We start from the raw sequence: 26,154 nt of genomic DNA on the forward strand, positions 1-26,154 counted from the left end.
TCCTCTCCTTCACCCACCCACCCACCCACCCATCCATCCACTCACCCTCTCAACCACCCACCCACCCACCCACCCATCCATTAATCCACTCATCCATCCTCTCATCCACCCATCCATTAATTTATGTGTCCACCCATCCCCTCCATCCACCCAGATATTCAATCCTCTCAGTCACCCATCCATCCTCTCATCCACCCACCCAACCCATCTACCCTCTCATCCATCCATCCATCTACTCTCTCATCCACCCATTCTCTCCTCCACCCATCCATCCATCCACACATCCATCCTCTCATCCACCCATCCATCCATCCACCCATCTTCTCATCCACCCACCCATCCATCCTCTCCTCCACCCACCCATCCATCCATCCTCTCCTCCACCCACCCATCATCTCATCCACCCATCCATTCATCCAGTCATTTATGTGTATCTCCATCCACCCAGATTGTCCATGCTCTCATCCACCCATCCATCCTCTCATCCACCCCCCGCCCATCCTCTCATCCACCCATCCATTCATCCAGTCATTTATGTGTATCTCCATCCACCCAGATTTTCCATGCTCTCATCCACACACCCATCCTCTCATCCACCCATCCATTCATCCAGTAATTTGTGTATCGCCATCCACCCAGATTTTCCATCCTCTCATCCACCCATCCATCCATCCATCCACCCATCTTCTCATCCACCCACCCATCCATCCTCTCCTCCACCCACCCATCCATCCATCCTCCACCCACCCATCCATCCTCCACCCATCCATCCATCCATCCATCCTCCACCCACCCATCCTCTCATCCACCCATCCATTCATCCAGTCATTTATGTGTGTCTCCATCCACCCAGATTTTCCATGCTCTCATCCACCCATCCATCCTCTCATCCACCCCCCCCACCCATCCTCTCATCCACCCATCCATTCATCCAGTAATTTGTGTATCGCCATCCACCCAGATTTTCCATCCACCCATCCATCCATCCATCCATCCATCTTCTCATCCACCCACCCATCCATCCTCTCCTCCACCCACCCATCCATCCTCTCCTCCACACACCCATCCATCCTCTCCTCCACCCATCCACCCACCCATCCATCCTCTCCTCCACCCACCCATCCATCCTCTCCTCCACCCACCCATCCATCCTCTCCTCCACCCATCCACCCATCCTCTCCTCCACCCATCCACCCATCCTCTCCTCCACCCATCCATCCTCTCCTCCACCCACCCATCCTCTCCTCCACCCATCCATCCACCCATCCATCCTCTCCTCCACCCACCCATCCATCCTCTCCTCCACCCATCCATCCACCCATCCATCCTCTCCTCCACCCATCCATCCACCCATCCATCCTCTCCTCCACCCATCCACCCACCCATTAATCCTCTCCTCCACCCACCCATCCATCCTCTCCTCCACCCATCTATCCATCCTCTCATCCACCCATCCATCCTCCATTCATCCTGTCATTTATGTGTATCTCCATCCACCCAGCTTTTCCATCCATCTATAATTCTTCCACCAATCAACCGATGGATCTATCCATCCATCTGTAAATTCATCCATCTATCCCGCCCTCTGTCTCTCCGCCCTCCCTCTACTCACCTGTTGAGCAATAGGTCCAGGACCTGCTTGGTGGAGGTGAAGGAGCGGTAGGTGCAGAGGAAGATGGTGACGTAGGTGGAATCGTTGCCCCGGACCATGTACTCCACCAGCTTCTCCAGCGTGCCTGCCTTGATGGTGCGCACCTTGCACGTCTCGTACAGGCTGAGGGCCGCGTCCGTCTCTACACCCAGCCAGCGCTGGCCCTTACTAGCCCCGCTGCCGCCACTGTGATGGCCAGGATGGTGGTGGTGGTGGTGGAGCATCTGAACCTTCCGCAGGGTGATGGTGTACACCGCCCCGTCCTCCACCTCCTCACCGATCTCCTGGGTCGTATTCTGGAAGACAGAGGGAAAGAGAGAGAGAGAGGGTTAGATCATCTTGTTTACTTCCAGGGGCTATGACACACGTGAAAACCAAATGAAGCCTGGTCCATACTAATTTAACTATTTCTCTAAAAGATTGGAGCTGGCTTTTACTTTAGTTACACATTGAACGATGCAATACATAGAACCATTGATTAATACACTATTGCTATGTAATACAGTACATATAACCATTGATTAATAGACTATTGCTATGTAATACAGTACATAGAACCATTGATTAATAAACTATTGCTATGTAATACAGTACATAACCATTGATTAATAGACTATTGCTATGTAATACAGTACATAACCATTGATTAATAGACTATTGCTGTGTAATACAGTACATATAACCATTGATTAATAGACTATTGCTATGTAATACAGTACATAGAACCATTGATTAATAAACTATTGCTATGTAATACAGTACATAACCATTGATTAATAGACTATTGCTATGTAATACAGTACATAACCATTGATTAATAGACTATTGCTGTGTAATACAGTACATATAACCATTGATTAATAGACTATTGCTATGTAATACAGTACATATAACCATTGATTAATAGACTATTGCTGTGTAATACAATACATAGAACCATTGATTAATAGTACAGTACATATAACCTTTGATTAATAGACTATTGCTATGTAATAAAATGCATAACCACTGATGTATATACTATTGCTGTATACTACAGTACATATAACCCTTGATTAACAGACTATTGCTGTGCAATACAGTATTCGAGTATTCCCCGCCACATGTTATTGGTATTATTGCTTTTAGAAGGAATTGATTTTATTTGCCTCTGCTCTAGGCTATAACTCCATTTTCCAGTGACAGACCACATCACAACGCCTTTCCTTCTGTTGATTTGTTGCACTAACACCCATACCAGTCTGGCCAAACAATACTCCCTCCATCATCCTGTGACCCACTTCTTCAATATGGGTTATTTTTATATCAGAGTCCAACGCAATAACACTCGAAATTGAGTGCCAAAAACAATTCTGGCACGCAACGTTATGCCACGGCATGTTCCCAGTAGTTTTTGGTTCCTCGGGCAGCTGCTCGCCTCGCCAGCACGACACAACACAGGGCACAGCACAGAGCATGGCCTTCTTATCGGATGGCACACAGGATGTGGATAAGGCCTGATAGCAGAAGCGGACAGACGTAAACAGAGTGAGGACCGAACAGCTGTGCTGTAGAGGATGGACATTATGACTGCCTGCTGACACACTGGGTGATATTTTAAAAATAGTAGTTGTTAAAGTAGCTGCTATTGCTTTAGGCTTTCCAGCACTGCACTTGTTTCACGGCACTTGTTTCACTGCGCTTGTTTCAAAAATTGTTTAAATAAATTGATGATTGCATTTATCTGAGGTTGCACTGATTGACTGTGCCTTTGTCCCTTTCCACAATGGAAAGTTTTGATCACAATGTCGAAAGCCACTGCCAAGACACTCTATTCAACTATCCAATTTCATTAAACCACGGATAGAGGACACCCACGCAATCAGATGGGTCAACAGTCTGAAGTTGAAGGCAGACAGCCTGCGTTCCCTTTCTGGGTCGTGTTGAGGAAGTTTTGAGCCGGACTGAAACTCGTCTGGAAAATATTAGATATCATAAAACATGTTGTATAAATATTTACTCAAACGTGAGCTTGTGCTGTGTTGCACATGCAGTATCAGTGTCTGCCAAGGGGCTGATCTTAGAACAGATGTTATCCTGCTGTGGTGTCTGACTATATAATCAGTCAGTCTCATGACTGATACGCTCCTTGAGCTATTATATGGGTCGGAATATACATACTTATCTACATGCTAAAGCGAAAGATGGGCAATCTTATCCTGTATGGAGCAGGCTTTTATTCTAGCCAAGCAGTAACGATTCTACTAATAAACTAACCATAGTCTTTATTCAAGACTTTGATTGTGTCACGCCCTGACCGTAGATTGCTTTGTATGTTTCTGTTTTTTGTTTGATCAGGGTGTGATGTGGGTGGGTATTCTATGTTGTATGTCTAGGTGTTGTATTTCTATGTTTAGGCCTGGTATGGTTCCCAATCAGAGGCAGCTGTCAGTCGTTGTCTCTGATTGAGAACCATACTTAGGTAGCCTGTTTTCCCACTTTTGTTTGTGGGTGGTTATTTTCTGTGTCTGTGTTTTTCACCATACAGAACTGTTTCGATTTTCATTTCTTTCATTCTCTTTGTTATTTTGTATTTTTCATTTTCTGATATAATAAATTATCATGGACACTTACAATGCTGCATTTTGGTCCGATCCTTCCTACTCCTCATCCGATGAAGACGAAGATCGTTACAGATTGGGAGAATTTGATATGTTAAGGCCAGTTTATACTTGGTCTAACGACATGTCCGTAGACAATGAGAATGTGACAACGACATTTCATTTATACTCTGGAGGAATGTCTGTAGAAAGTCGCTGCGACTGTCAGTCACAGACATGAAACAAGTTGAAGTCTAGGAGATTGTCGCAACATCCGTTGCTGCGGTTACTGGACTGCCACAGCAACCAGACCAAATCCTCCTGTGACAAGATGATGCAGGAGTTCTACAATTCTCTGATAGAATGACCTACTTTTATTTGGTCACACTGTGGCAGTAATGTTATTTTCTGTAAGCTCACCATTACCTTGCAAACAATAATGTTGTTGTGTGTTTATTTTCCTGTGATAATAAATCAAAAGTAGCTAAAGTTAAGACGCTGTCAGCTATCCTCTGGTCATTATTTAAACTGGTTAGCCAGCTAGCTAACAACGAACCAAAACATTGTTTAGAAAATTGCTTTTCGTTGCCTGGCTTGCTGCTAGGTTGACAATTACCGAATTCATTTTTAAACAGATGGGTTTATTGGTGTTAAAATATAGAACGTCTGCTGTTTGGAGCATCGGGTTGCTGATGTCATGCAGAGGCTGCCTTTTGTGTTTATACTTCTTCCTAACGACAATGTCAAGTTTGATGTCAGATGACAATAGAATCTTCATGATGTCGATACGACAAATGTCTACAGACATGTCGATAAACAAACTATACTCAAATAATGATACACAGTACCATTGTAAAATGACTTCAAGAACAAAGAGAGAGAGAGAAATAGAGAGCGCCTCTTCCACATGAGGGGGATAAGAAGAAAACACAGAAGTGTTTGGCAGGGTGAGGGAATGTAATCGCTCAAGGAGAGCGGACACAGATGCTGCATTGTTGTTGTTTTGCCTGCTTGCCTCCCTGGCCTGTCTGTCTATCTATCTATCAGCCCTGTTGTCTGGTCCCGGCCCTGGTCTGTCTGTCTATCTATCTATCAGCCCTGTTGTCTGGTCCCGGCCCTGGCCTGTCTGTCTATCTATCTATCAGCCCTGTTGTCTGGTCCCGGCCCTGGTCTGTCTGTCTATCTATCTATCAGCCCTGTTGTCTGGTCCCGGCCCTGGCCTGTCTGTCTATCTATCTATCAGCCCTGTTGTCTGGTCCCGGCCCTGGTCTGTCTGTCTATCTATCTATCAGCCCTGTTGTCTGGTCCCGGCCCTGGCCTGTCTGTCTATCTATCTATCAGCCCTGTTGTCTGGTCCCGGCCCTGACCTGTCTGTCTATCTATCTATCAGCCCTGTTGTCTGGTCCCGGCCCTGGCCTGTCTGTCTATCTATCTATCTGCCCTGTTGTCTGGTCCCGGCCCTGGCCTGTCTGTCTATCTATCTATCAGCCCTGTTGTCTGGTCCCGGCCCTGGCCTGTCTTTCTATCTATCTATCAGCCCTGTTGTCTGGTCCCGGCCCTGGCCTGTCTGTCTATCTATCTATCTGCCCTGTTGTCTGGTCCCGGCCCTGGCCTGTCTGTCTATCTATCTATCAGCCCTGTTGTCTGGTCCCGGCCCTGGCCTGTCTTTCTATCTATCTATCAGCCCTGTTGTCTGGTCCCGGCCCTGGCCTGTCTGTCTATCTATCTATCAGCCCTGTTGTCTGGTCCCGGCCCTGGCCTGTCTGTCTATCTATCTATCAGCCCTGTTGTCTGGTCCCGGCCCTGGCCTGTCTGTGTATCTATCTATCAGCCCTGTTGTCTGGTCCCGGCCCTGGTCTGTCTGTCTATCTATCAGCCCTGTTGTCTGGTCCCGGCCCTGGTCTGTCTGTCTATCTATCAGCCCTGTTGTCTGGTCACGGCCGTGGTCTGCCTGTCTGTCTATCTATCAGCCCTGTTGTCTGGTCCCGGCCCTGGTCTGTCTGTCTGTCTGTCTGTCTGTCTATCAGCCCTGTAGTCTGGTCCCGGCCTGTCTGGCTGTCTGCCCTGTAGTCTGGTCCCGGCCCCGGCCTGTCTGGCTGTTCTGGCATGTCACCTAACACACACCAGATAACTTTGACTCCACAGAGAGTTAGAGTTGTCAACTCCAGTGTGTGTGTGTGGTCTTGTTCTTCTAGCCCTGTGGGGACCTAAAATCCCCCAAAGTCCCCACAAGGATAGTAAAACAAGGAAAATCCCCCCTTGTGGGTACATTTCCCCATGTCCCCATGAGGACAAGGGCTATTTTAAGCTTAGGAATTAGGGTTGGGGTTAGTGATTAGGTTAGAATTAGGGTTGGGGTTAGTGATTAGGTTAGGGTTAGAATTAGGGTTGGGTTTAGGGTTGGGGTTGGTGGTTAGGTTTCGGGTTAGATTTAGGGTTATAGTTAATGTTAGGGATAATAACATGTTGAATGGAAATCAATTTTAGGTCCCCACGAGGATAGAAGAACAAAATGTGTGTGTGTGTCTGAGAGAATGTTGTTCTGAAAAGCAGCTATCTGCCTGCTATTAAATGCATTTCCTCTAATCTGTTGCTGGCTGTCCACACTCCACAGTAGATGGATCGTTCCATTTTGGCATGTTTAAGGGGGTTCCTACGTTCCATATGTCAGTGTGTCTACCCTTGGGGTGACAGTAGGGTCATAAAACACCCCTTGTCTCCATAACCATGTCGGTTAGCTGTTAGAAGTTATTGCCCAGTGCTCCATATTGGATGGTATTATTATCCCTTCAAGCCCAACCTCCTGTCTAACACACACAGTACACACATACATAGCAGTAACCGTCAGGGGACTTTCCTAGTTCCGAAGACAGGTGTGTGTGTGTGTGTGTGTGTGTGTGTGTGTGTGTGTGTGTGTGTGTGTGTGTGTATCTGAAGTACCTTACGTGCCTACAGTCAGTCAGATCTTCCCCTGACTGTGTGTGAGTATGTCAAGATCTTCAACTGCTTTCAGAATAGGATGTATGCAGTGAGGATACACCTACAGCTGGTTACACTTACCTACACATACGGTCTGTTTAGGACGTCACTATGACACCATAAGGGAGATCCTGCACACACACACACACACACACACACACACACACACACACACACACACACACACACACACACACACACACACACACACACACACACACACACACACACACACACACACACACACACACACACACTGTAGGCAAAGAAAAGGCACATGAAGAAACCGTTGTCAATCAACAGGCTCCAGTGGGTGAGACACCAGATCGCTAGGACCCCGCAGTTAGCTTGGAATTGGCTTACTCACACACAGCACCACAGAAACACACAGAACATTATTCACAATGACCAACTGACTTTCCTTAGTAACTATAGTAACTACAACAAACTGACAACCCTGAAAGCGTTTGGATTACTTGGACATTATCTCTCTGTCTCTTTTGTGTGGTTCCTCTCATTATTATTATTTACAGACAGACATTCCACTGGCACTCCACAGGCCGTCTCAGCCTGCCGTCATCGAGAGAGGGAGCGAGATGGTGGGGGGGAATAGACATAGAGGATGAAAAGGAAAGAGGGCAGACAAAGGGAGAGAGAAAGTGAGAGGGAGAGGTAAGGGGGACAGGACGTTAACTAAAGGGAATAAGGACCGTTGTGCATGTGTACTGTATAATCAGTGTGTGTGTGTGTGTGTGTGGTACTAAGACAAAGTTGTGCTGCTGTGAGACCATTCTGGGGGTTATTGTGGCCTATTCCAGGAAGGTTTCACACACACACACACACACACACACACACACACTTATACCTCCCAGGGGGGTTACAAGTGGAGGCTTGAAGTTTAGGCACTTCTAAGTTTAGGCTCTGCGGGGACTTAAAAGAGGGGCGTGAGATGGGAAGACGGGACCTCACACACACTGCACACACACTCATGGCTCTAGTAATGAGAATCACTTATGCCTGTCTGCATTTGTCTACTTCATCAGCACTGCCAAGTGGTGTGTGTGTGTCCTGTACTAGGGCAAGAGAGAGGGATGACATCCTTCCTCTGGACTTAAACGAAAAAACACGAAGGGACAGATGGATGGCGAATGGATGGGTAGCAACATGCAACAGGGTGGTGTAATAGACACATGAAAGGATCCATGTTGACACCGAGCAAACTTTGTTGAGGTGCCAATACAAACCACTAGTGTATGTTTTGTCGAGTTTTAGCCCATGATGCAATCCACCAAATGTAAACAACAAAATGCTGTTAGAGTATAACTGTATTAACTTCCTGTAAGGAAGTGTTTCGATAAGGACGCTATACGGATTTCCCTTGTTGTTGCAAAGTTCCTGTAAGTCTAGAAAGCCAGACAGCTGTGTTTTGACCACTCACTCCCTCTCTCTCTCCCTCTTTTCTCCTCTCCTTCTCTTCCCCTCCCTAATTATCTCCTCTATCCCTCTGTAAGACACATCTGGAAATAGTCTCTCTTCTCTGTCCACCTCTCTCTTTCTTTCTCTTCCCTCTAAAGTTCCAATTCACTCCAAGCTTCACCTGGTTCCTTTCCCTCAATGTAATCTGGAAGCATAACCACAATAGGGCTCGTGCACGTAACATGAACACTCATAGAACACACAAGTATGCACACACACACTGAGTGTAATCCCCATTAGTCTAAAATTGTTTTTGTGTGTGTGTGTGCAAATGTTTGTGTGTTTCTTAAGAGTGTTCATCAGCTCAAGTACCCAGTTCCCTACACACAGGGACACAAATTCCTGCACTTGCAGACCAAATATCACTGGAAAGAAAACCAGACAAAAACCTTCCCAAACTACACAGAAAACATTTTGCAACAAATGTGACTGCACTGGTGGTGGAAAGGACCATACGAATGTTATCATAACATTGTTATAAGTGTTAGTTTATTGAGAAACATTTTGTTTATATACGGTGCCTTCAGAAAGTATTCAGACCCCTTGACTTTTTCCCCATTTTGTTACGTTACAGCCTTAATCTAAAATGTTTTTTCCCTCATCAATCTACACACAATAACCCATAACGATGAAGCAAAAACACATTAAGAAATGATTGCAAAATTATAAAAAACAAAAATATCACATTTACATAAGGATTCAGACCCTTTACTCAGTACTTTGTTGAAGTACTTTTGGCAGCGATTACAGTCTCGAGTCTTCTTGGGTATGGTGCTACAAGCTTGGCACACCTGTATTTGGGGAGTTCCTCCCATTCTTCTCTGCAGATCCTCTCAAGCTCTGTCAGGTTGGATGGGGAGCGTCGCCTTCACCCCAGTCTGAGGTCCTGAGCGCTCTGGAGCAGGTTTTTAATCGAGGCGCTCTGTACATTGCTCTGTTCATCTTTGCCTCGATCCTGGCTAGTCTCCCAGTCCCGGCCGCTGAAAAACATTCCCACAGCATGATGCTGCCACCACCATGCTTCACCGTAGGGATGGTGCCAGGTCTACAAGTATTTCGCTACACTCGCAATAACATCTGCTAACCATGTGTATGTGACCAATACAATTTTATTTGACTTTAATGTTTCCTCCAGTCATGATGCTTGGCATTCAGGTCAAAGAGTTCAATCTTGGTTTCATCAGAGAATTTTGTTTCTCATGATCTGAGAGTCTTTAGGTGCATTTTGGCAAACGCCAAGCTGTCATGTGCCTTTTACTGAGGAGTGGCATCCATCTGGCCACTCTACCATAAAGGCCTGATTGGTGGAGTACTGCAGAGATGGTTGTCTATCTGGAAGGTTTTCCCATCTCCACAGAGGAACTCTGTCAGAGTAACCATCGGGTTCTTTGTCACCTCCCTGACCAGGGCCCTTCTCCCCCAATTGCTCAGTTTGGCCGGGCGGCCAGCTCTAGGAAGAGTCTTGGCGGTTCCAAACTTCTACCTTTTAAGAATGATGGAGGCCACTGTGTTCTTGGGGACCTTCAATGTTGCAGAAATATTTTGGTACCCTTACCCAGATCTGTGCCTCGACACAATCCTGTCTTTTATAGACAGGTGTGTGCCTTTCCAAATCATGTCCAATCAATTGAATTGACCACAGGTGGACTCCAAACAAGTTGTAGAAACATCTCAAGGATGATCAATGGAAACAGAATGCACCGGAGCTCAATTTCAAGTCTCATAGCAAAGGGTCTGAATACTTATGTAAATAAGGTATTTCTGTTTTTTATATTTAATAAATGTGCAAGAATTGATAAAAACCTGGTTTCGCTTTGTCTTTATGGGGTATTGTGTGTAGATTGCTGATAATTATTATTTTAGAATAAGGCTGTGACCTAACAAAATGTTGAAAAAGTCAAGAGGTCTGAATACTTTCTGAAGGCACTGTATGTATTTATTTTAGAGCCACATACTCTGTCCTTTGGGGTATGTCTGTCACGCTCGTTGTAATGATGAGACCAAGGCGCAGCATGCATAGAGTTCCACATAATTTTAATAAGGAGAAACACACTAAACAAAACAACAAAAGCACAAACAAAACGTGAAGCTACTGGAGTGCACAAAGGCAACTTACTGTAGACAAGATCCCACAACTAACAATGGGGAAAATGGCTACCTAAATATGATCCCCAATCAGAGACAACGATAAACAGCTGTCTCTGACTGGGAACCATATCAGGCCAACATAGACATACAAACACCTAGATGACCCACCTTAGTCACTATCACGCCCCAACCAACACAGAGAAAAACAGCTTACTATGGTCAGGGCGTGACAGTACCCCCCTCTCCCCCCAAAAGTGCGGACTCCGACGCAAAACCTGACTCAATAGGGGAGGGTCCGGGTGGGCATCTATGATGGATGACGTAGGGCGTCGGTGGCGGCTCCGGTACGGGGCGCATCGCTGGAAGCTCCGGACCGCGGGTCGTCGCCGGAGGAACCGGACCGCGGCCCGTCGCCGGAGGTTCCGGACTGTAAAACGTCGCCGGAAGCTCTGGACTGGGAAACGTCGCCGGAAGCTCTGGACTGGGAACTGTCGCCGGAAGCTCTGGACTGGGAACTGTCGCCGGAAGCTCTGAACTCTGGAGGCGCACTGGAGGCCTGATGCGTGGGACCGGTACCGGTGGTACCGGGCTGATGGCATGCACCTCAGGGCGAGTGCGGAGAGGAGGCACAGGACTTCCTGACTGTGGAGGCGCACTGGAGATCTGATGCGTGGGACCGGTATAGGTGGCACTGGGCTGATGACACGCACCTCAGGGGGAGTGCGGAGAGGAGGCACAGGACGTACTGGACTGTGGAAGCGCACTGGAGACCTGATGCTTGGTACCGGTACAGGTGGCACTGGGCTGATGACACGCACCTCAGGTGCAGAGAGGAGACACAGCACTTACTGGACTGTGGAAGTGCACTGGAGACATGATGCGTGGGGCCGGTACAGGTGACACCGGGCTGATGACACGCACCTCAGGGCGAGTGCGGGGAAGAGGAACAGGACGGACCTGACTGGGGACAAGCACTTGAAGGAGAGTGAGAAGAGTTGGCACAGGACGTACTGGGTTGTGAAGGTACACTGGAGACCTGGTATAGCCGGCATCAATTGTTCCGGAACTTTAACACACGTTTCAGGACGAGTACGAGGAACTGGCACAGGTGGCATCGGACAGCTAACACGCTCCTCAGGGCGAATGCCGTGCATACTACGCCAAACCAATAGCTCTCTCTCTTCACTCTCCTCCAATTTGATCAACAACTCCTCGAAGGTCTCTAACTCTCCCCTCCGTTCACTCTCCTCCAATAACTCCTCGACAGTCTCTGACTCACTCCTCAATTTTGCCGACTGCTCCATGTGCCCCCCTTAATTTTTTTTATTGGGGTTTCTGTGGCCTACCTCGCCGATGTCGTTGCTGTCCTCTCATGCTCCTAGGCAACTCCCGCCAAGGAAGGCAATCCTGTCCTGCCAGGATTTCCTCCCAAGTCCAGGATCCCTTCCCATCCAGGATCTCTTCCCAAGTCCAGGATACTTCCTCCTCCTGGGCACGCTGCTTGGTCCTTTGTTGGTGGGATCTTCTGTCACGCTCGTTGTAATGATGAGACCAAGGTGCAGCGTGCATAGAGTTCCACATAATTTTAATAAGGAGAAACTCACTAAACAAAGCAAAAAAAGCACAAACGAAATGTGAAGCTACTGGAGTGCACAAAGGCAACTTACTGTCGACAAGATCCCACAACTAACAATGGGGAAAATGGCTACCTAAATATGATCCCCAATCAGAGACAACGATAAACAGCTGTCTCTGATTGGGAACCATATCAGGCCAACATAGACATACAAACACCTAGATGACCCACCCGTGTCACTATCACGCCCCAACCAACACAGAGGAAAAACAGCGTACTATGGTCAGGGCGTGACAATGTCACACACAGAATCAATTCATTGGCCCCAACTTTCCTATTGTGAAATAACTTCATATTTTGAGATGCTATAACTGACTCAACACTCCCAACAAAAAACAATATGAATGTTTCAATGAACCAGAAAACTATCAAGAGCTATATCTGAACATTTATCTAAGTTAGCTGGCTAACTTCATCCTAACTTAAGGTTAGGGAGTGCATTTTGGGACACATTTTGGGATGCCTCTTGCCAACATCGCCCTAAAATTACTACACTTTCCACCAACCTACGAATGGATTGAACCAAAAACCAAACAAGGGTGTGTGTGTCGGGTACAGAACAGCCCTCCCTGCCAGAGAGACTGATGTCTCAGTGGCCAACAGTCACTCTCTACCCCCCTTCTCGCGAACCCTGATGGCCCTTGAAGTGAAGCGATGATATCATGTGCCACTGAGATCTCTGATCGGCCCGGGCCGATTGTTTATATCTTGCCTTCAGTCCCTCCACGGCTGCCACATTCAATCCCTCCTCTCATTCTACTTCAGCCACGTCTCTCAGGATGACTTTATGGTTGCTATAATTAAGCTAAGGTCCAAGGGGGTGTGGTATATGTCCAATATACCACGGCTAAGGGCTATTCTTAGGTACGTCGCAACGCCCCTAGGTCGTGGTATATTGGCAATATAACACAAACACCTTATTGCTATTATAAACTGGTTACCAACATAATTAGAGCAGTAAAAATACATGTTTGTCATACCCATCGTATACGGTCTGATATACCACGGCTGTCAGCCAATCAGCATTCAGGGCTCGAACCCCCCCAGTTTATAAGCTATTAATGTGGTTATAATAAGGACACTCCTACTATCCATCCAGGTACGTGTAGCATGTACAGTATGGGTGGGCAAAGTATCATTAATGGAATCAATTCTTGGTTTTAGAGTATGCTACAGAGGATATGTGGAGGAGAAGGCCAGAGAGAGAGTAAGGAGAGCGATAGAGAGGGGAAGTTCTTTGGCAAAGGGCTAATGCTGGTGGTGTCTGCTGTGACAATCTCTAAAGTGGTCTGAAGTCCCGTGAGGACCCTAGGCTCATAGCTTTAACATCCCCCCTCCTGTCCTCCCTCAGGAGCCAGTCAGTCCGTCACCGCTACCCGCTCCGTGTGCATACTCTCTGGTCCCACTACGTCACAACAACAGACGCCCCACTGCCCTCTCTGGGCTTGCCCCAGGGACAGGCACAACAATCTGGGGCCGAGGGGAGAGAGAGGAGGACCGCCTGGTGCACCAGCTGAGCAGCTGGATCATTTTCACCATGCAGTGTTAGGGGTTGATTTAGCCTTCTAATGCATGCGCGCACACACACACACATCCAAATTAGCCAAACACATGCACATCCTTGTGTATCCTTTTGAAACTAAAGAATATTGAATCCCATATCCTTTGGTCATTCAATAATATGAATCTTTCGATCCTGTACTGAATGACTTCTCCTAACCCGATTAAATATATATATAAGAAGTAGTGCTGGATGCATATATATATATATATATATATATATATATATATATATATATATGTATAAACTGTTATTTTGTGAGGGAACACACTGAACGCCTGTATCCTGTACTACGGTAACAAAGGGTCTGTCACGCCCTGGCCTTAGTATTCTTTGTTTTCTTTATTATTTTAGTTAGGTCAGGGTGTGACATGGGGAATGTTTATGTTTTGTTAGTTTTGGGTGTTTATGTGGTAAAGGGGTTATGGGTGTAGTATATGGGTTTGTGTTGAGTGTAGATGTCTAGCGTTGTCTATGTATGTTTAGTTGTCTAGGAGAGTCTATGGTTACCTGAATGAGTTCCCAATTAGAGACAGCTGATTTCGGTTGTCTCTGATTGGGAGCCTTATTTAGGGTAGCCATAGGCTCTCATTGGTTGTGAGTAATTGTCTATGTCAGTACGTTTGTAGCCTGTGTGTGCACATCGTTAATTAGCTTCACGATCGTTTGTTGTTTTGTATAGTTTGTTAAAGTGTGTCGTGTTTATTTTCGTCATCTTTTAAAAATAAAAGAAGATGGCTTATTTTCCAACTGCTGCATTTTGGTCCGTCAATCCGCCACACGATCGTGACAGAATTACTCACCATAGGACCAAGCGGCATGGAAGGCGGCAACAGGACCTACCTACACAGGATTTCTGGAGTTGGGAGGACGAATTGGAAGGAGATGGACCTTGGGATCAACCTGGAGAATATCGCCTCCCTCGTGAAGAGCTGGAGGCAGCGAAAGCCGAGAGGAGGCGATATGAGGAGGCAGCACGGAGACAAGGCTGGAAACCCGTGAGTACAACCCAAAAATTTCTTGGGGGGGGCCTTAAAGGGAGTGTGGCGAAGTCAGGTAGGAAACCTGCGCCTACTCCTTGTACTTACCGTGGAGAGCGAGAGTACGGGCAGACACCGTGTTACGCAGTAGAGCGCACGGTGTCTCCTGTACGCGTGCATAGCCCGGTTCGGTACATATCAGCTCCACGTATCGGCCGGGCTAGACTGAGCGTTGAGCCGAATGTCATGAAGCCGGCCCAACGCATCTGGTCACCAGTGCGTCTCCTCGGGCCGGTGTACATGGCACCAGCCTTACGCATGGTGTCCCCGGTTCGCCTACATAGGCCGGTGCGGGTTATTCCACCTCCCCGCACTGGTCAGGCGACGGGGAGCATACAACCAGGTAAGGTTGGGCAGGCTCGGCGTTCAAGGGAGCCAGTACGCCTGCACGGTCCGGTATTTCCGGCGCCACCTCCCCGCCCCAATCCAGTACCACCAGTGCCTCCTCCACGCACTAGCTATATGGTGCGTGTCTCCAGCCCTTTACCACCAGTGTCTAAACCACGCACCAAGCCTCCTGTGTATCCCCAGAGTCCTGTGCGTCCTGTTGCTGCTCCCCGCACTAGCCCTGAGATGCGTGTCCCCAGCCCGGTGCCACCAGTCCCGGCACCACGCACCAGGCCTACAGTGCGCCTCAGCCGGCAGGAGTCTGCCGTCTGCACAGCAATGACTGAACTGTCCGTCTGCCAAGCGCCATCTGAGCCATCCGTCTCCCCAGCGCCATCTGAGCCATCCGTCTCCCCAGCGCCATCTGAGCCATCCGTCTGCAATGAGCCTGCAAAGCTGCCCGTCTGCCATGAGCCTGCAAAGCCGCCCGTCTGCCATGAGCCCACTGAGCCGTCCGCCAGACAGGAGCCGCTAGAGCTGCCAGCTAGACAGGAGCCGCTAGAGCCGTCCGTCAGACAGGATCTGCCAGAGCCGCCAACCAGACAGGATCTGCCAGAGCCGCCAACCAGACAGGATCTGCCAGAGCCGCCAATCAGACAGGAGCAGCCAGATCAGTCAGCCAGCCATGAGCAGCCAGATCCGTCAGCCAGCCATGAGCAGCCAGATCCGTCAGCCAGCCATGAGCAGCCAGATCCGTCAGCCAGCCATGAGCAGCCAGATCCGTCAGCTAGCCATGAGCAGCCAGATCCGTCAGCTAGCCATGAGCAGCCAGATCCGTCAGCTAGCCATGAGCAGCCAGATCCGTCAGCTAGCCATGAGCAGCCAGATCCGTCAGCTAGCCATGAGCAGCCAGATCCGTCAGCTAGCCATGAGCAGCCAGATCCGTCAGCTAGCCATGAGCAGCCAGATCCGTCAGCTAGCCATGAGCAGCCAGATCCGTCAGCTAGCCATGAGCAGCCAGATCCGTCAGCTAGCCATGAGCAGCCAGATCCGTCAGCCAGCCATGAGCAGCCAGATCCGTCAGCCAGCCATGAGCAGCCAGATCCGTCAGCCAGCCATGAGCAGCCAGATCCGTCAGCCAGCCATGAGCAGCCAGATCAGTCAGCCAGCCATGAGCAGCCAGATCAGTCAGCCAGCCATGAGCAGCCAGATCCGTTAGCCAGCCATGAGCAGCCAGATCTGTCAGCCAGCCATGGGCCGTCCCTCAGTCCGGAGCTGCAGTCCCTCAGTCCGGAGCTGCAGTCCCTCAGTCCGGAGCTGCCATTCCTCAGTCCGGAGCTGCCATTCCTCAGTCCGGAGCTGCCATGCCTCAGTCCGGAGCTGCCCCTTACCCTGGTGCTGCCCCTTACCCTGGTGCTGCCCCTTACCCTGGTGCTGCCCCTTACCCTGGTACTGCCCCTTACCCTGGTACTGCCCCTGACCCTGGTACTGCCCCTTACACTGGTACTGGCCCTTAGTCCGGAGCTGTCCCTTAATGCAATGGGATTAATGTGGAGAGGGGTCATTTTGAAGAAGCTAAGGAGGTGGTTAGGGACTGTGGTGAAGTGGGGACCACGACCAGAGCCGGAGCCGCCACCGTGGAGGGAAGCCCACCCAGACCCTCCCCTAGACTGTGTATGGTGCGCCCGGAGTTCGCGCCTCAAGGGGGGGGGTTATGTCACGCCCTGGCCTTAGTATTCTTTGTTTTCTTTATTATTTTAGTTAGGTCAGGGTGTGACATGGGGAATGTTTATGTTTTGTTAGTTTTGGGTGTTTATGTGGTAAAGGGGTTATGGGTGTAGTATATGGGTTTGTGTTGAGTGTAGATGTCTAGCGTTGTCTATGTATGTTTAGTTGTCTAGGAGAGTCTATGGTTACCTGAATGAGTTCCCAATTAGAGACAGCTGATTTCGGTTGTCTCTGATTGGGAGCCTTATTTAGGGTAGCCATAGGCTCTCATTGGTTGTGAGTAATTGTCTATGTCAGTACGTTTGTAGCCTGTGTGTGCACATCGTTAATTAGCTTCACGATCGTTTGTTGTTTTGTATAGTTTGTTAAAGTGTGTCGTGTTTATTTTCGTCATCTTTTAAAAATAAAAGAAGATGGCTTATTTTCCAACTGCTGCATTTTGGTCCGTCAATCCGCCACACGATCGTGACAGGGTCACAGGGTTGAACTTTCTTTTTATTTTCCATCTCACACACTAGCCCTTCATCTCCTACGGAAATGATTACCCTCCAATTAAATAAATGTGTGCTTTGGTCCGAAGTTGGAGCAGGATATCTGGCCTGGTATGTTCTGGCACGTTGCTGCTGGTTTTAACAGAGCAGTGAGAGTCAGCACATGAAACATCAGGCGGGCACCTACGCAAACCGGGGGAGGACTTAGCAAAGCAAAAACTGATCGAATTCAGTCTGTTATGACAACTCTTGTTTAACCTCATTTATGTATTTTGGGCTACTTAAAATGATTTGGCCCGCAATATTCCAAATCAATACTCCAACAATGTGGAATAAATGAAAGAGGGTGTTAGTGCCCATTTACTTACAGAGTCCTGAAAAGTTGGGCTCTCTGAAAATCCTCTCTATATTTATTTCACCCAAAAGGCACCATCAGTCTTCTTAGCAGTGGGAGTTAGGTTTGAAAGGATTGATACTGTCAATCTGTAGCTGACCAAAAGGAGTGAGTCTGTCTGCAAGACACCCACGCAAAAACAATTTATTAGACCAGCGTTAGCATGGAGGAGTAATGCTAACACCAGAAGTGAACTCCCTTTAAAACAGCGGCCATTGGATATCTAACCGGAGCAAGCCCAAGGTTGGGTCTTTGTGTTTCACCCTCCTTTGTTTGGTGTTGGTGAAGAAGGTCAAGTTCTTTCATTGCTGTGGCTATGACTGGGAAGGTGTAAGATAATAGGATAATATTGGTGACAGCACTGTGTGCTGCTAGCCTGCGTCTTCTGTTTTGGGTCACACACACATTCCTCTGGGCAGGAATCTGTAAGAATAACACTGTCGCACTTTACTATGACAACATGGAGGAGAGGAATGAGGACTGGAAGAAGGTGAATGCACCAATTTGTAAGTCGCTCTGGATAAGAGCGTCTGCTAAATGACTTAAATGTAAATGTAATGGAAGAAACTAAGGGGGAAAAGGGGTACCACAGGGTTGAATTTCGAGACCAATCTTTATTTTACATTTTCAATATTGCTAGCAAATATTTTGTCCCTGTTCCGTAAATTCCCCCAGACTTAAGTGTCATCTTTTTCCGTCTGATAATAAGATTGAGAGTAACGTAAACTTGTTTTTGAAATGATCATGTTCTCTCAATGGCCGTAAATCAACACCTAGCTCTGGCTGCCAGAGCTCTGCGGGGGTGGACGTTTAAAGGGAAAACAGGGAGATAAAGAACTAGGCCTGATGGGGTCCAGATGTGCAGCTGTAGTACTGTACTGCTCGAGCCTCAGTCTCCCTTTAGAGAGCCCTGTCACCACAATATGGCCTCCATTCACATCCCTCTGCAATTCTGCCCTCTTGAAACCCTGCTCTACTTTCCTCTATAGCAGCACTCCCGTTCACTCCTTTTCACTGCCCTAAATCAATCCCGCCCCTCTCTCTCTCGCTTTCAACTCTAAATCACTGTCCCTTCTATTGTTCACCCCTTTTTGTCATTCTATGCTGTTCAGTGTTCTCTCAATCGATAATACAACAATGACGTGACGACAACAAAAGGAGCTCTGTTTCTATCAGACTCCGTGCCAGGCAGACTCTGCTTTGGTTTGTCATGTCTGAACTATAGGCTTCTGATTGGAGAGAATTTGACAATGAATACACACAAAACCAGTGGTGTAAAGTACTGTGCTTTGCTTAATATAAGGAATTTTAAATTATTTATACTTTATTTCTGATATTTAAGTATACTTTAGCAATTACATTTACTTTTGATACTTAAGTATATTTAAAACCAAATACTTTTAGACTTTTACTCAAGTAGTATTTTACCAGTTGACTTTCACTTTTACTTGAGGAGCTTTCTATTAAGGTATCTATACTTTTACTCAAGTATGACAATTGGGTACTTTTTCCACCACAGCACAAAACCAAAACTACCAGCCAAAACCAGAGATGTTGCCTTTTCTTTATATGACCTAGAAAAATATGTAATGCTGTCAATGTGTTGTGATATGCAATCCATTAACACCCTGATCCTATGACCTAAGGATAAGGTAACAACTACATTCAGCTGTTTGGGTCCTTATCTATAGGCATGACCTATAGAACATACTAGAACAGGCTTAACAGTGTTATTTTTCTAATCTGCAAGACCTAACACAGGAGTTTCAAACTAAAAATATCAAAGCAAGAGAAATGACAAAAAGCTGACCTGACCATAAGAAAATGCTACGTCATTCTATAATAAAAGCAGAACCTTGAAAGCCATTCAAAAAATATTTGAATCTTTCTGAAACTAAAGCCTTATCCTGAATTACTTTGAGGTATTCAAAACCTTTTTCAACCGTTCTAACCCGACAGCAGAGTAATCTCATCCAGTGTCTTGTTTTGAACAGTTAAGTTCGGCTCGCCCTGCATTCCCTGAGCCTGTTTAACGATCCGGACTCTTTGGCGTCTAATAACGTAAATACGTTTCGCTTTAGTGCTTTGACCTAGAAGAACATCACGTTATTGTTTATGGCCAGAGGATAACAAGGAATTAAGAAGTAGTGCTGGATGCATGACATCATCAACTGTAGATGAGTGGAATCGATCTGATAGCCTTCGCTGGGAGCATCTTAATTGAATTTCCTAGTGGAAGGTTAAAAGGAAGGGCAGAAAGAGGGAGGGACATGGAGAATGAGGGAGGAAAATGGATGAAAAGAGTGGGAGGAGAGATTAAGAGAGGGATTGATGAAGAATGTAGGTAGAAAGAAACTGACACGTGTTTACAGGATGCTGGGGAAGCCTCTCTCAAACCCAGACTGGCTCAATATCCTACGATTACACAACCACTCACACACTATCAGATGGGAGAAGGCAGGTATTGGGTTTCCAGGAAAACACTGAATACAGACAGTCGAGGATCAATACATCTCCAGAGGTATCAAAGCTACAACTGGGCCTGAAGTTGAACACCATTTGCTTTTATGGCCTCAAGACAGGTGTGGAGAGTGAGTGTGTAGGTAGCTTAGTGGTTAAGAGCAATGGGCCAGTAACCAAAAGGTTGTTGGTTCAAATCCTCGAGCCAACTAGGTGAAAAATCTGTCAATGTGTCCTTGAGCAAGGCACTTATACAGAGCGACTAACGGGAGCAGTTAAGAGCATCTGATAAAATGCTAAAATGTTTCTTCAGAATGTCTTGAGCTAAACCCAATGACGAATTGGGTATGAGAGGACTGTCTTTTAAAATCGAAGAGGGGACCTGACATAGAAGTTAGCTAATCACAACGAGAGTATTAGGACTGTGGTAGGAATGGAGGGCCTTCACTTCCACTGCAGGTCACAGAGAGGATTTATATGTCTAGTGAAAGGGCAGAATAGGGTCTATAAAGTGAGTGTTGGGAGACATTCAATTTGACAGAAATGCCATAATGTAACATTCTCCGCTTTTTAGAGGACCAAAGAAAACCTAAAACAGGCATGCGTCAAACAAACCATTCTTTGAAAATGTCTGCTCTATTTTAGAGAAATGAGATAAACGGCCTGAAATTCTTGCCTCAAACTCAGTCAATTTGCAGAAGAAAACAAAATATAATACTAACATGAAAAAGCCACCCAGAAGAAGCTGGCTCTCTCGATGGTTCTTGATGGCCAAAGAGGAGCTTGTGTGTTTGGTTTAAAGTGGTGTGTGTATGAGGCGAGTGCCCTGGAGTGAGAAGACTGATTAGCCTTAATCAACTAACAGGATTAAGACTTGGAGGGATTAGATGAAGGCACAGTACCGCCACTCTCCAGGCTCGTGACCAGCATTGGCGATACACGCATGCAGATTCCCAAAATGCCAAGCTGAAAATGTGCCACTCCGTGCCTTTAAAAAATATATATTTTTACCTTTGTTTAACTTGGCAAGTCAGTTAAGAACAAATTCTTATTTACAATAACGGCCTAGGAACAGTGGGTTAACTGCCCTGTTCACGGGCAGAACAACAGATGTATACCTTGTCAGCTCGGGGATTGATCCCCGCCTTGATCAACAGGAATCATGAGACAAACACCATGCTTGTTCAATAGCCTCGTGTCATACTCTGCATTTAGAGGAAGATATAGAGTAGATGTATATATTGTCAGTTTAGTATTTCAGAAACAGGGACTCAGCCAAGGCTAAAATCATTTAATTTCTTCAAAACATAATGTAGACCTATTGACTACTGATGGTTATCGAGACAGAGGGCTAAAGGCTTTTGCATGATTCAGTGTACTCGCATACTCCCTTAAAAGACCTTTGCCTGATAAACAAGAAAAAGCTGCAAAAGTGCTGTTTGTCCATCTTGAAACGCCGTAGCCAGTATACACTTCCTCAAAATAGTCAGAATTAATCTAAGATAACTCAAGAAATCTGTCAATAATTTAAAACAATTTGCAGAAGAGATCTTAGTTGTGTAATTTGACATCTAACTAAGATGTTTGGTGCAGTATTTCTCAAGTGAAAAAATGTGAATGAAAACGAGTGGTCTATCACTGAATAACAACAAACCCTTCACTGAAGAATCCCTAGTGTTGACCAATGACCGACTTGGGCTTGCCTCCAGAAATGTTTGTAGCAGAGGTCACAGTCGGAAAAACCCTTGCCAAAGACCAAAACATCACAAAATGTCGTCATAATATATGCATTACCTGTTCCAGATGGGAAACATGCAGACACCTTAACAGACCTCTGCTATGTGTGACACAGTTGAGTGTTTTTTTCTGTTTACGAAATAATGGTATACAGTAAGCACCTGAGAGACATGGATGTTGTTCTATGTATAGTGCTGGATGTGTGTTAATATTTCCCTTTCCATGAACTACTAAAATGTACTTGACAGGCCAAGGCAAACCATTTCCATACACTATGGTCTAGGACTATATCTCTTGCAGACTGAGAAGTACTGAAAAGTAAGTTGAACGCATAAATTGCTCAAATAGAGTGACTGGCTGGTCACTTCTTTTTCCTTCTCGATTTGGTCTATTTATGTTTATTGGAGGGAAAGTTGGCCATCGAAAGAATGTGTCAGCCGGCTGAGACCGCGGCCTACGTCCCACTGTGTCTACGGGGGAAAATGCTGGATGAATTTTTTTTTTTACCGTGAAGATCTCTATGGTCTGTAATATTATCATTATAGTATAATGGAAACTACAATCAAATCTAATCTGCTTAAGCAATGTGTATTCAGTATCTTTGTTTAGAACTACCCGCAGGGCACACACACCTGTCTTATTCTTGAAGAGTTCTGAAATGCGTGTGAGAGGAGTCCATATGGAATCTAGAGTAGCCTATTCAAAACCATTCTGTTAGTTTATTGGAAAACAACTGTTTGTTCCTCGGCATACACATCACAAACAAACTGAAATGGTCCACCCACACAGACAGTGTGGTGAAGAAGGCGCAACAACAACAGTGCCTCTTCAACCTCAGGAGGCTGAAGAAATTTAGCTTGTCACCCAAAACCCTCCCAAACTTTTACAGATGCACAACTGAGAGCATCCTGTCGGGCTGTATCACCGCCTGGTACAGCAACTGCACCGCCCACAACCGCAAGGCTCTCCAGAGGGTGGTGCGGTCTGCACAACGCATCACCGGGGGCAAACTACCTGGCCTCCAGGACACCTACAACACCCGATGTCACAGGAAGGCCAAAAAGATCATTAAGGACAACAACCACCCGAGTTCACCCCGCTATCATCCAGAAGGCGAGGTCAGTACAGGTGCATCAAAGCTGGGACCGAGAGACAGCTTCTATCTCAAGGCTATCAGACTGTTAAACAGCCATCACTAACACAGAGGCTGATGCCTACATACAGACTCAAAATCATTGGCCACTTTAATAAATGGATCACTAGTCACTTTAATAATGTTTACATATCTTACATTACTCATATACTGTATTTTATACCATCTATTGCATCTTGCATATGCCGCTCGGTCATCGCTCATCCATATATTTATATGTACATATTCTTATTCCATCCCTTTAGATTTGTGTGTATTAGGTGTATTAGGTAGCACAAGCATTTCGCTATACTCGCATTAACATCTGCTAATCATGTGTATGTGACCAATACAATGTCATTTAATTTTTACTGCACACTACTGCATATCTACAGATGTAGGATCCTAATTTGATATTTTGTTGCTGAGAATTTTCCAGGGCCACAGGAAACGTACATGAGCTTTATGATTTACATAAATTCACTGAAAACCTGCACTAACACACGGTTATGTATTCCACTTTTTATGTAGCCTCATTTTGACCTGTTAACAGCCTAACCACCGATCAAGCAACATTATAGACTAAACGTTCAAATCCGAATGCTGCAGAATTATTTTGCTGCAACAATAAAGGTCCAGGTAAGATCCTATATCTCTACTACTGACTAAATACTGTATTCAAGGTTCAATTGAATTCCCTATCGTTCAGGTAATATTCAGTCCAAACTACTACACCTCCATTCCTAATGCGCAGACGACTTCAAGCAGAGCGTAATCAGTGTGGTCGCTTTCTAGTCTCCTCTTTGACCAAGTTTTGCTGGTGATTTAGAGCCATAAGATATGGCTACAGAGTGTGTCAGTGAACACGATACACCCGTTTCCTTCTGCCAGCACACTATAACTAAGAACCTGGCACGAAATTTGCCAGTTGCTCTCGCTCAAGCTTCCTCTGACTTTGTACAGTACAGTATGGGTGGAGGAAGTATAGTTGTTGCTCAATGAAACAGCAGATGTGAAATTCAGCTGAGGCCACTATTTTCCCAAAGGACAAGCAGCAGTGGAGTTATTCAGTTAGCCAACTCTCCCCGACCCCCCTCCAGAACTACACGAGGGGGAAGACTTGAACAAAGAAAATTATTCTAACAAAGATTTCGAAGATCCATGGATGGACGACACGCTTCACAGTCACACACTACTCACAAAAGGTCCTTACTGTACAGGAACGTTTCAGTCATTTAAGAGGCATTATTTCCCCCACAGACACTTACAGTTAAAAGATATTTCAGTATGAGACTACTTCAATACATGTTGCTTCTCCCAAACCCATCCATTTTGTTCTCTGGTTATTTTAGTTAATTGGTTATAATAGGGGAAGAGTGTGGAGTTGAAGGATGTTAACCCCGTACACTGGGATTGGACACCAGATTGGACACCAGTGGGTTGGAGGCAGTCTGACCTGTCTGAGCTTCAGAAAACCCCTGATCTTATTGCCGCCTTGGAGCCAGGAGAGAGAATTAGAAAGCTGTAGTGACTCACACACAGCTGTCGGCAGAGTGCACACACAGCCACACCCCCCTGCCCACACACACCCTCATTCAAGGGTTTTCTTTATTTCTACTGTTTATTACATTGTAAAATAATAGTGAAGACATCAAAACTATGAAATAACACATATGGAATGATGTTAAACAAATCAAAATATATTTTATATTCAAGATTCTTCAAAGTAGCCACCCTTTGCCTTGATGACAGCTTTGCACACTCTTGGCATTCTCTCAACCAACTTCACCTGGAATGCTTTTACAACAGTCTTGAAGGAGTTCCCACATATGCTGAGTACTTGTTGCCTGCTTTTCCATCAATCTGCGGTCCAACTCATCCCAAACCATCTCAGTTGTGTTGCGGTCAGGTGATTGTGGAGGCCAGGTCATCTGATGCAGCACTCTGTCACTCTCCTTATTGGTCAAATAGCCCTTACACAGCCTGGAGGTATGTTGGGTCATTGCCCTGTTGAAAAACAAATGATAGCGCAAACCAGATGGGATGGCAAATCGCTGCAGAATGCTGTGGTAGCCATGCTGGTTAAGTGTGCCTAGAATTCTAAATAAATCACAGACAGTCTCACCAGCAAAACACCCCCACACCATCACACCTCCTCCTCCATGCTTCACGGTGGGAACTACACATGCGGAGATCATCTGTTCACCTACTCTGCGTCTCACAAAGACACAGCGGTTGGAACCAAAAATCTCAAATTTGGTCTCATCAGACAAAAGGACAGATTTCCACCGGTCTAATGTTCATTGCCCGTGTTTCTTGGCCCAAGCAAGTCTCTTCTTATTATTGGTGTCCTTTAGTAGTGGTTTCTTTGCAGCAATTTGACCATGAAGGCCTGATTCACAGTCTCCTCTGAACGGTTGATATCTGTTACTTGAACTCTGTGAAGCATTTATTTGGGTTTTTATTTATTTCTGAGTCTGGTAACTCGAATGAATTTATCCTCTACCACAGAGGGAACTTTGGGTCTTCATTTCCTGTGGCGGTCCTCATGAGAGCCAGTTTCATCATAGCGCTTGATGGTTTTTGCGACTGCACTTGAAGAAACGTTCAAAGTTCTTGAAATTCCCCGGATGGACTGACCTTCATGTCTTAAAGTAATGATGGAATGTCGTTTCTCTTTACTTATTTGAGCTTTTCTTGCCATAATATGGACTTGGTATTTTACCAAATAGGGCTATCTTCCTTATACCACCCCTACCTTGTGACAACACAACTGATTGGCTCAAACGCATTAAGGAAAGAAATTCCACAAATTACCTTCTAACAAGACTACCTCATGAAGCTTGTTGAGAGAATGCCATGGTGTGCAAAGATG

The 26,154-nt window shown here is 46.1% G+C and overlaps 1 protein-coding gene across 2 annotated transcripts in view; it reads right to left on the reverse strand.

The window, feature by feature from the left end:
• Positions 1-26,154, reverse strand: part of LOC129818920 (ral guanine nucleotide dissociation stimulator-like) — an 82,687-nt gene that overhangs the window by 21,048 nt on the left and 35,485 nt on the right. For both annotated transcript variants that reach the window (XM_055875274.1, XM_055875273.1), the window contains exon 2: positions 1,613-1,947. In XM_055875274.1, the coding sequence (XP_055731249.1) occupies positions 1,613-1,947 (335 nt within the window). The remainder of the gene's footprint in view (positions 1-1,612; positions 1,948-26,154) is intronic.

This window comes from Salvelinus fontinalis, chromosome 21 (assembly GCF_029448725.1).
Source record: "Salvelinus fontinalis isolate EN_2023a chromosome 21, ASM2944872v1, whole genome shotgun sequence".
Lineage (NCBI taxonomy): Eukaryota > Metazoa > Chordata > Actinopteri > Salmoniformes > Salmonidae > Salvelinus > Salvelinus fontinalis.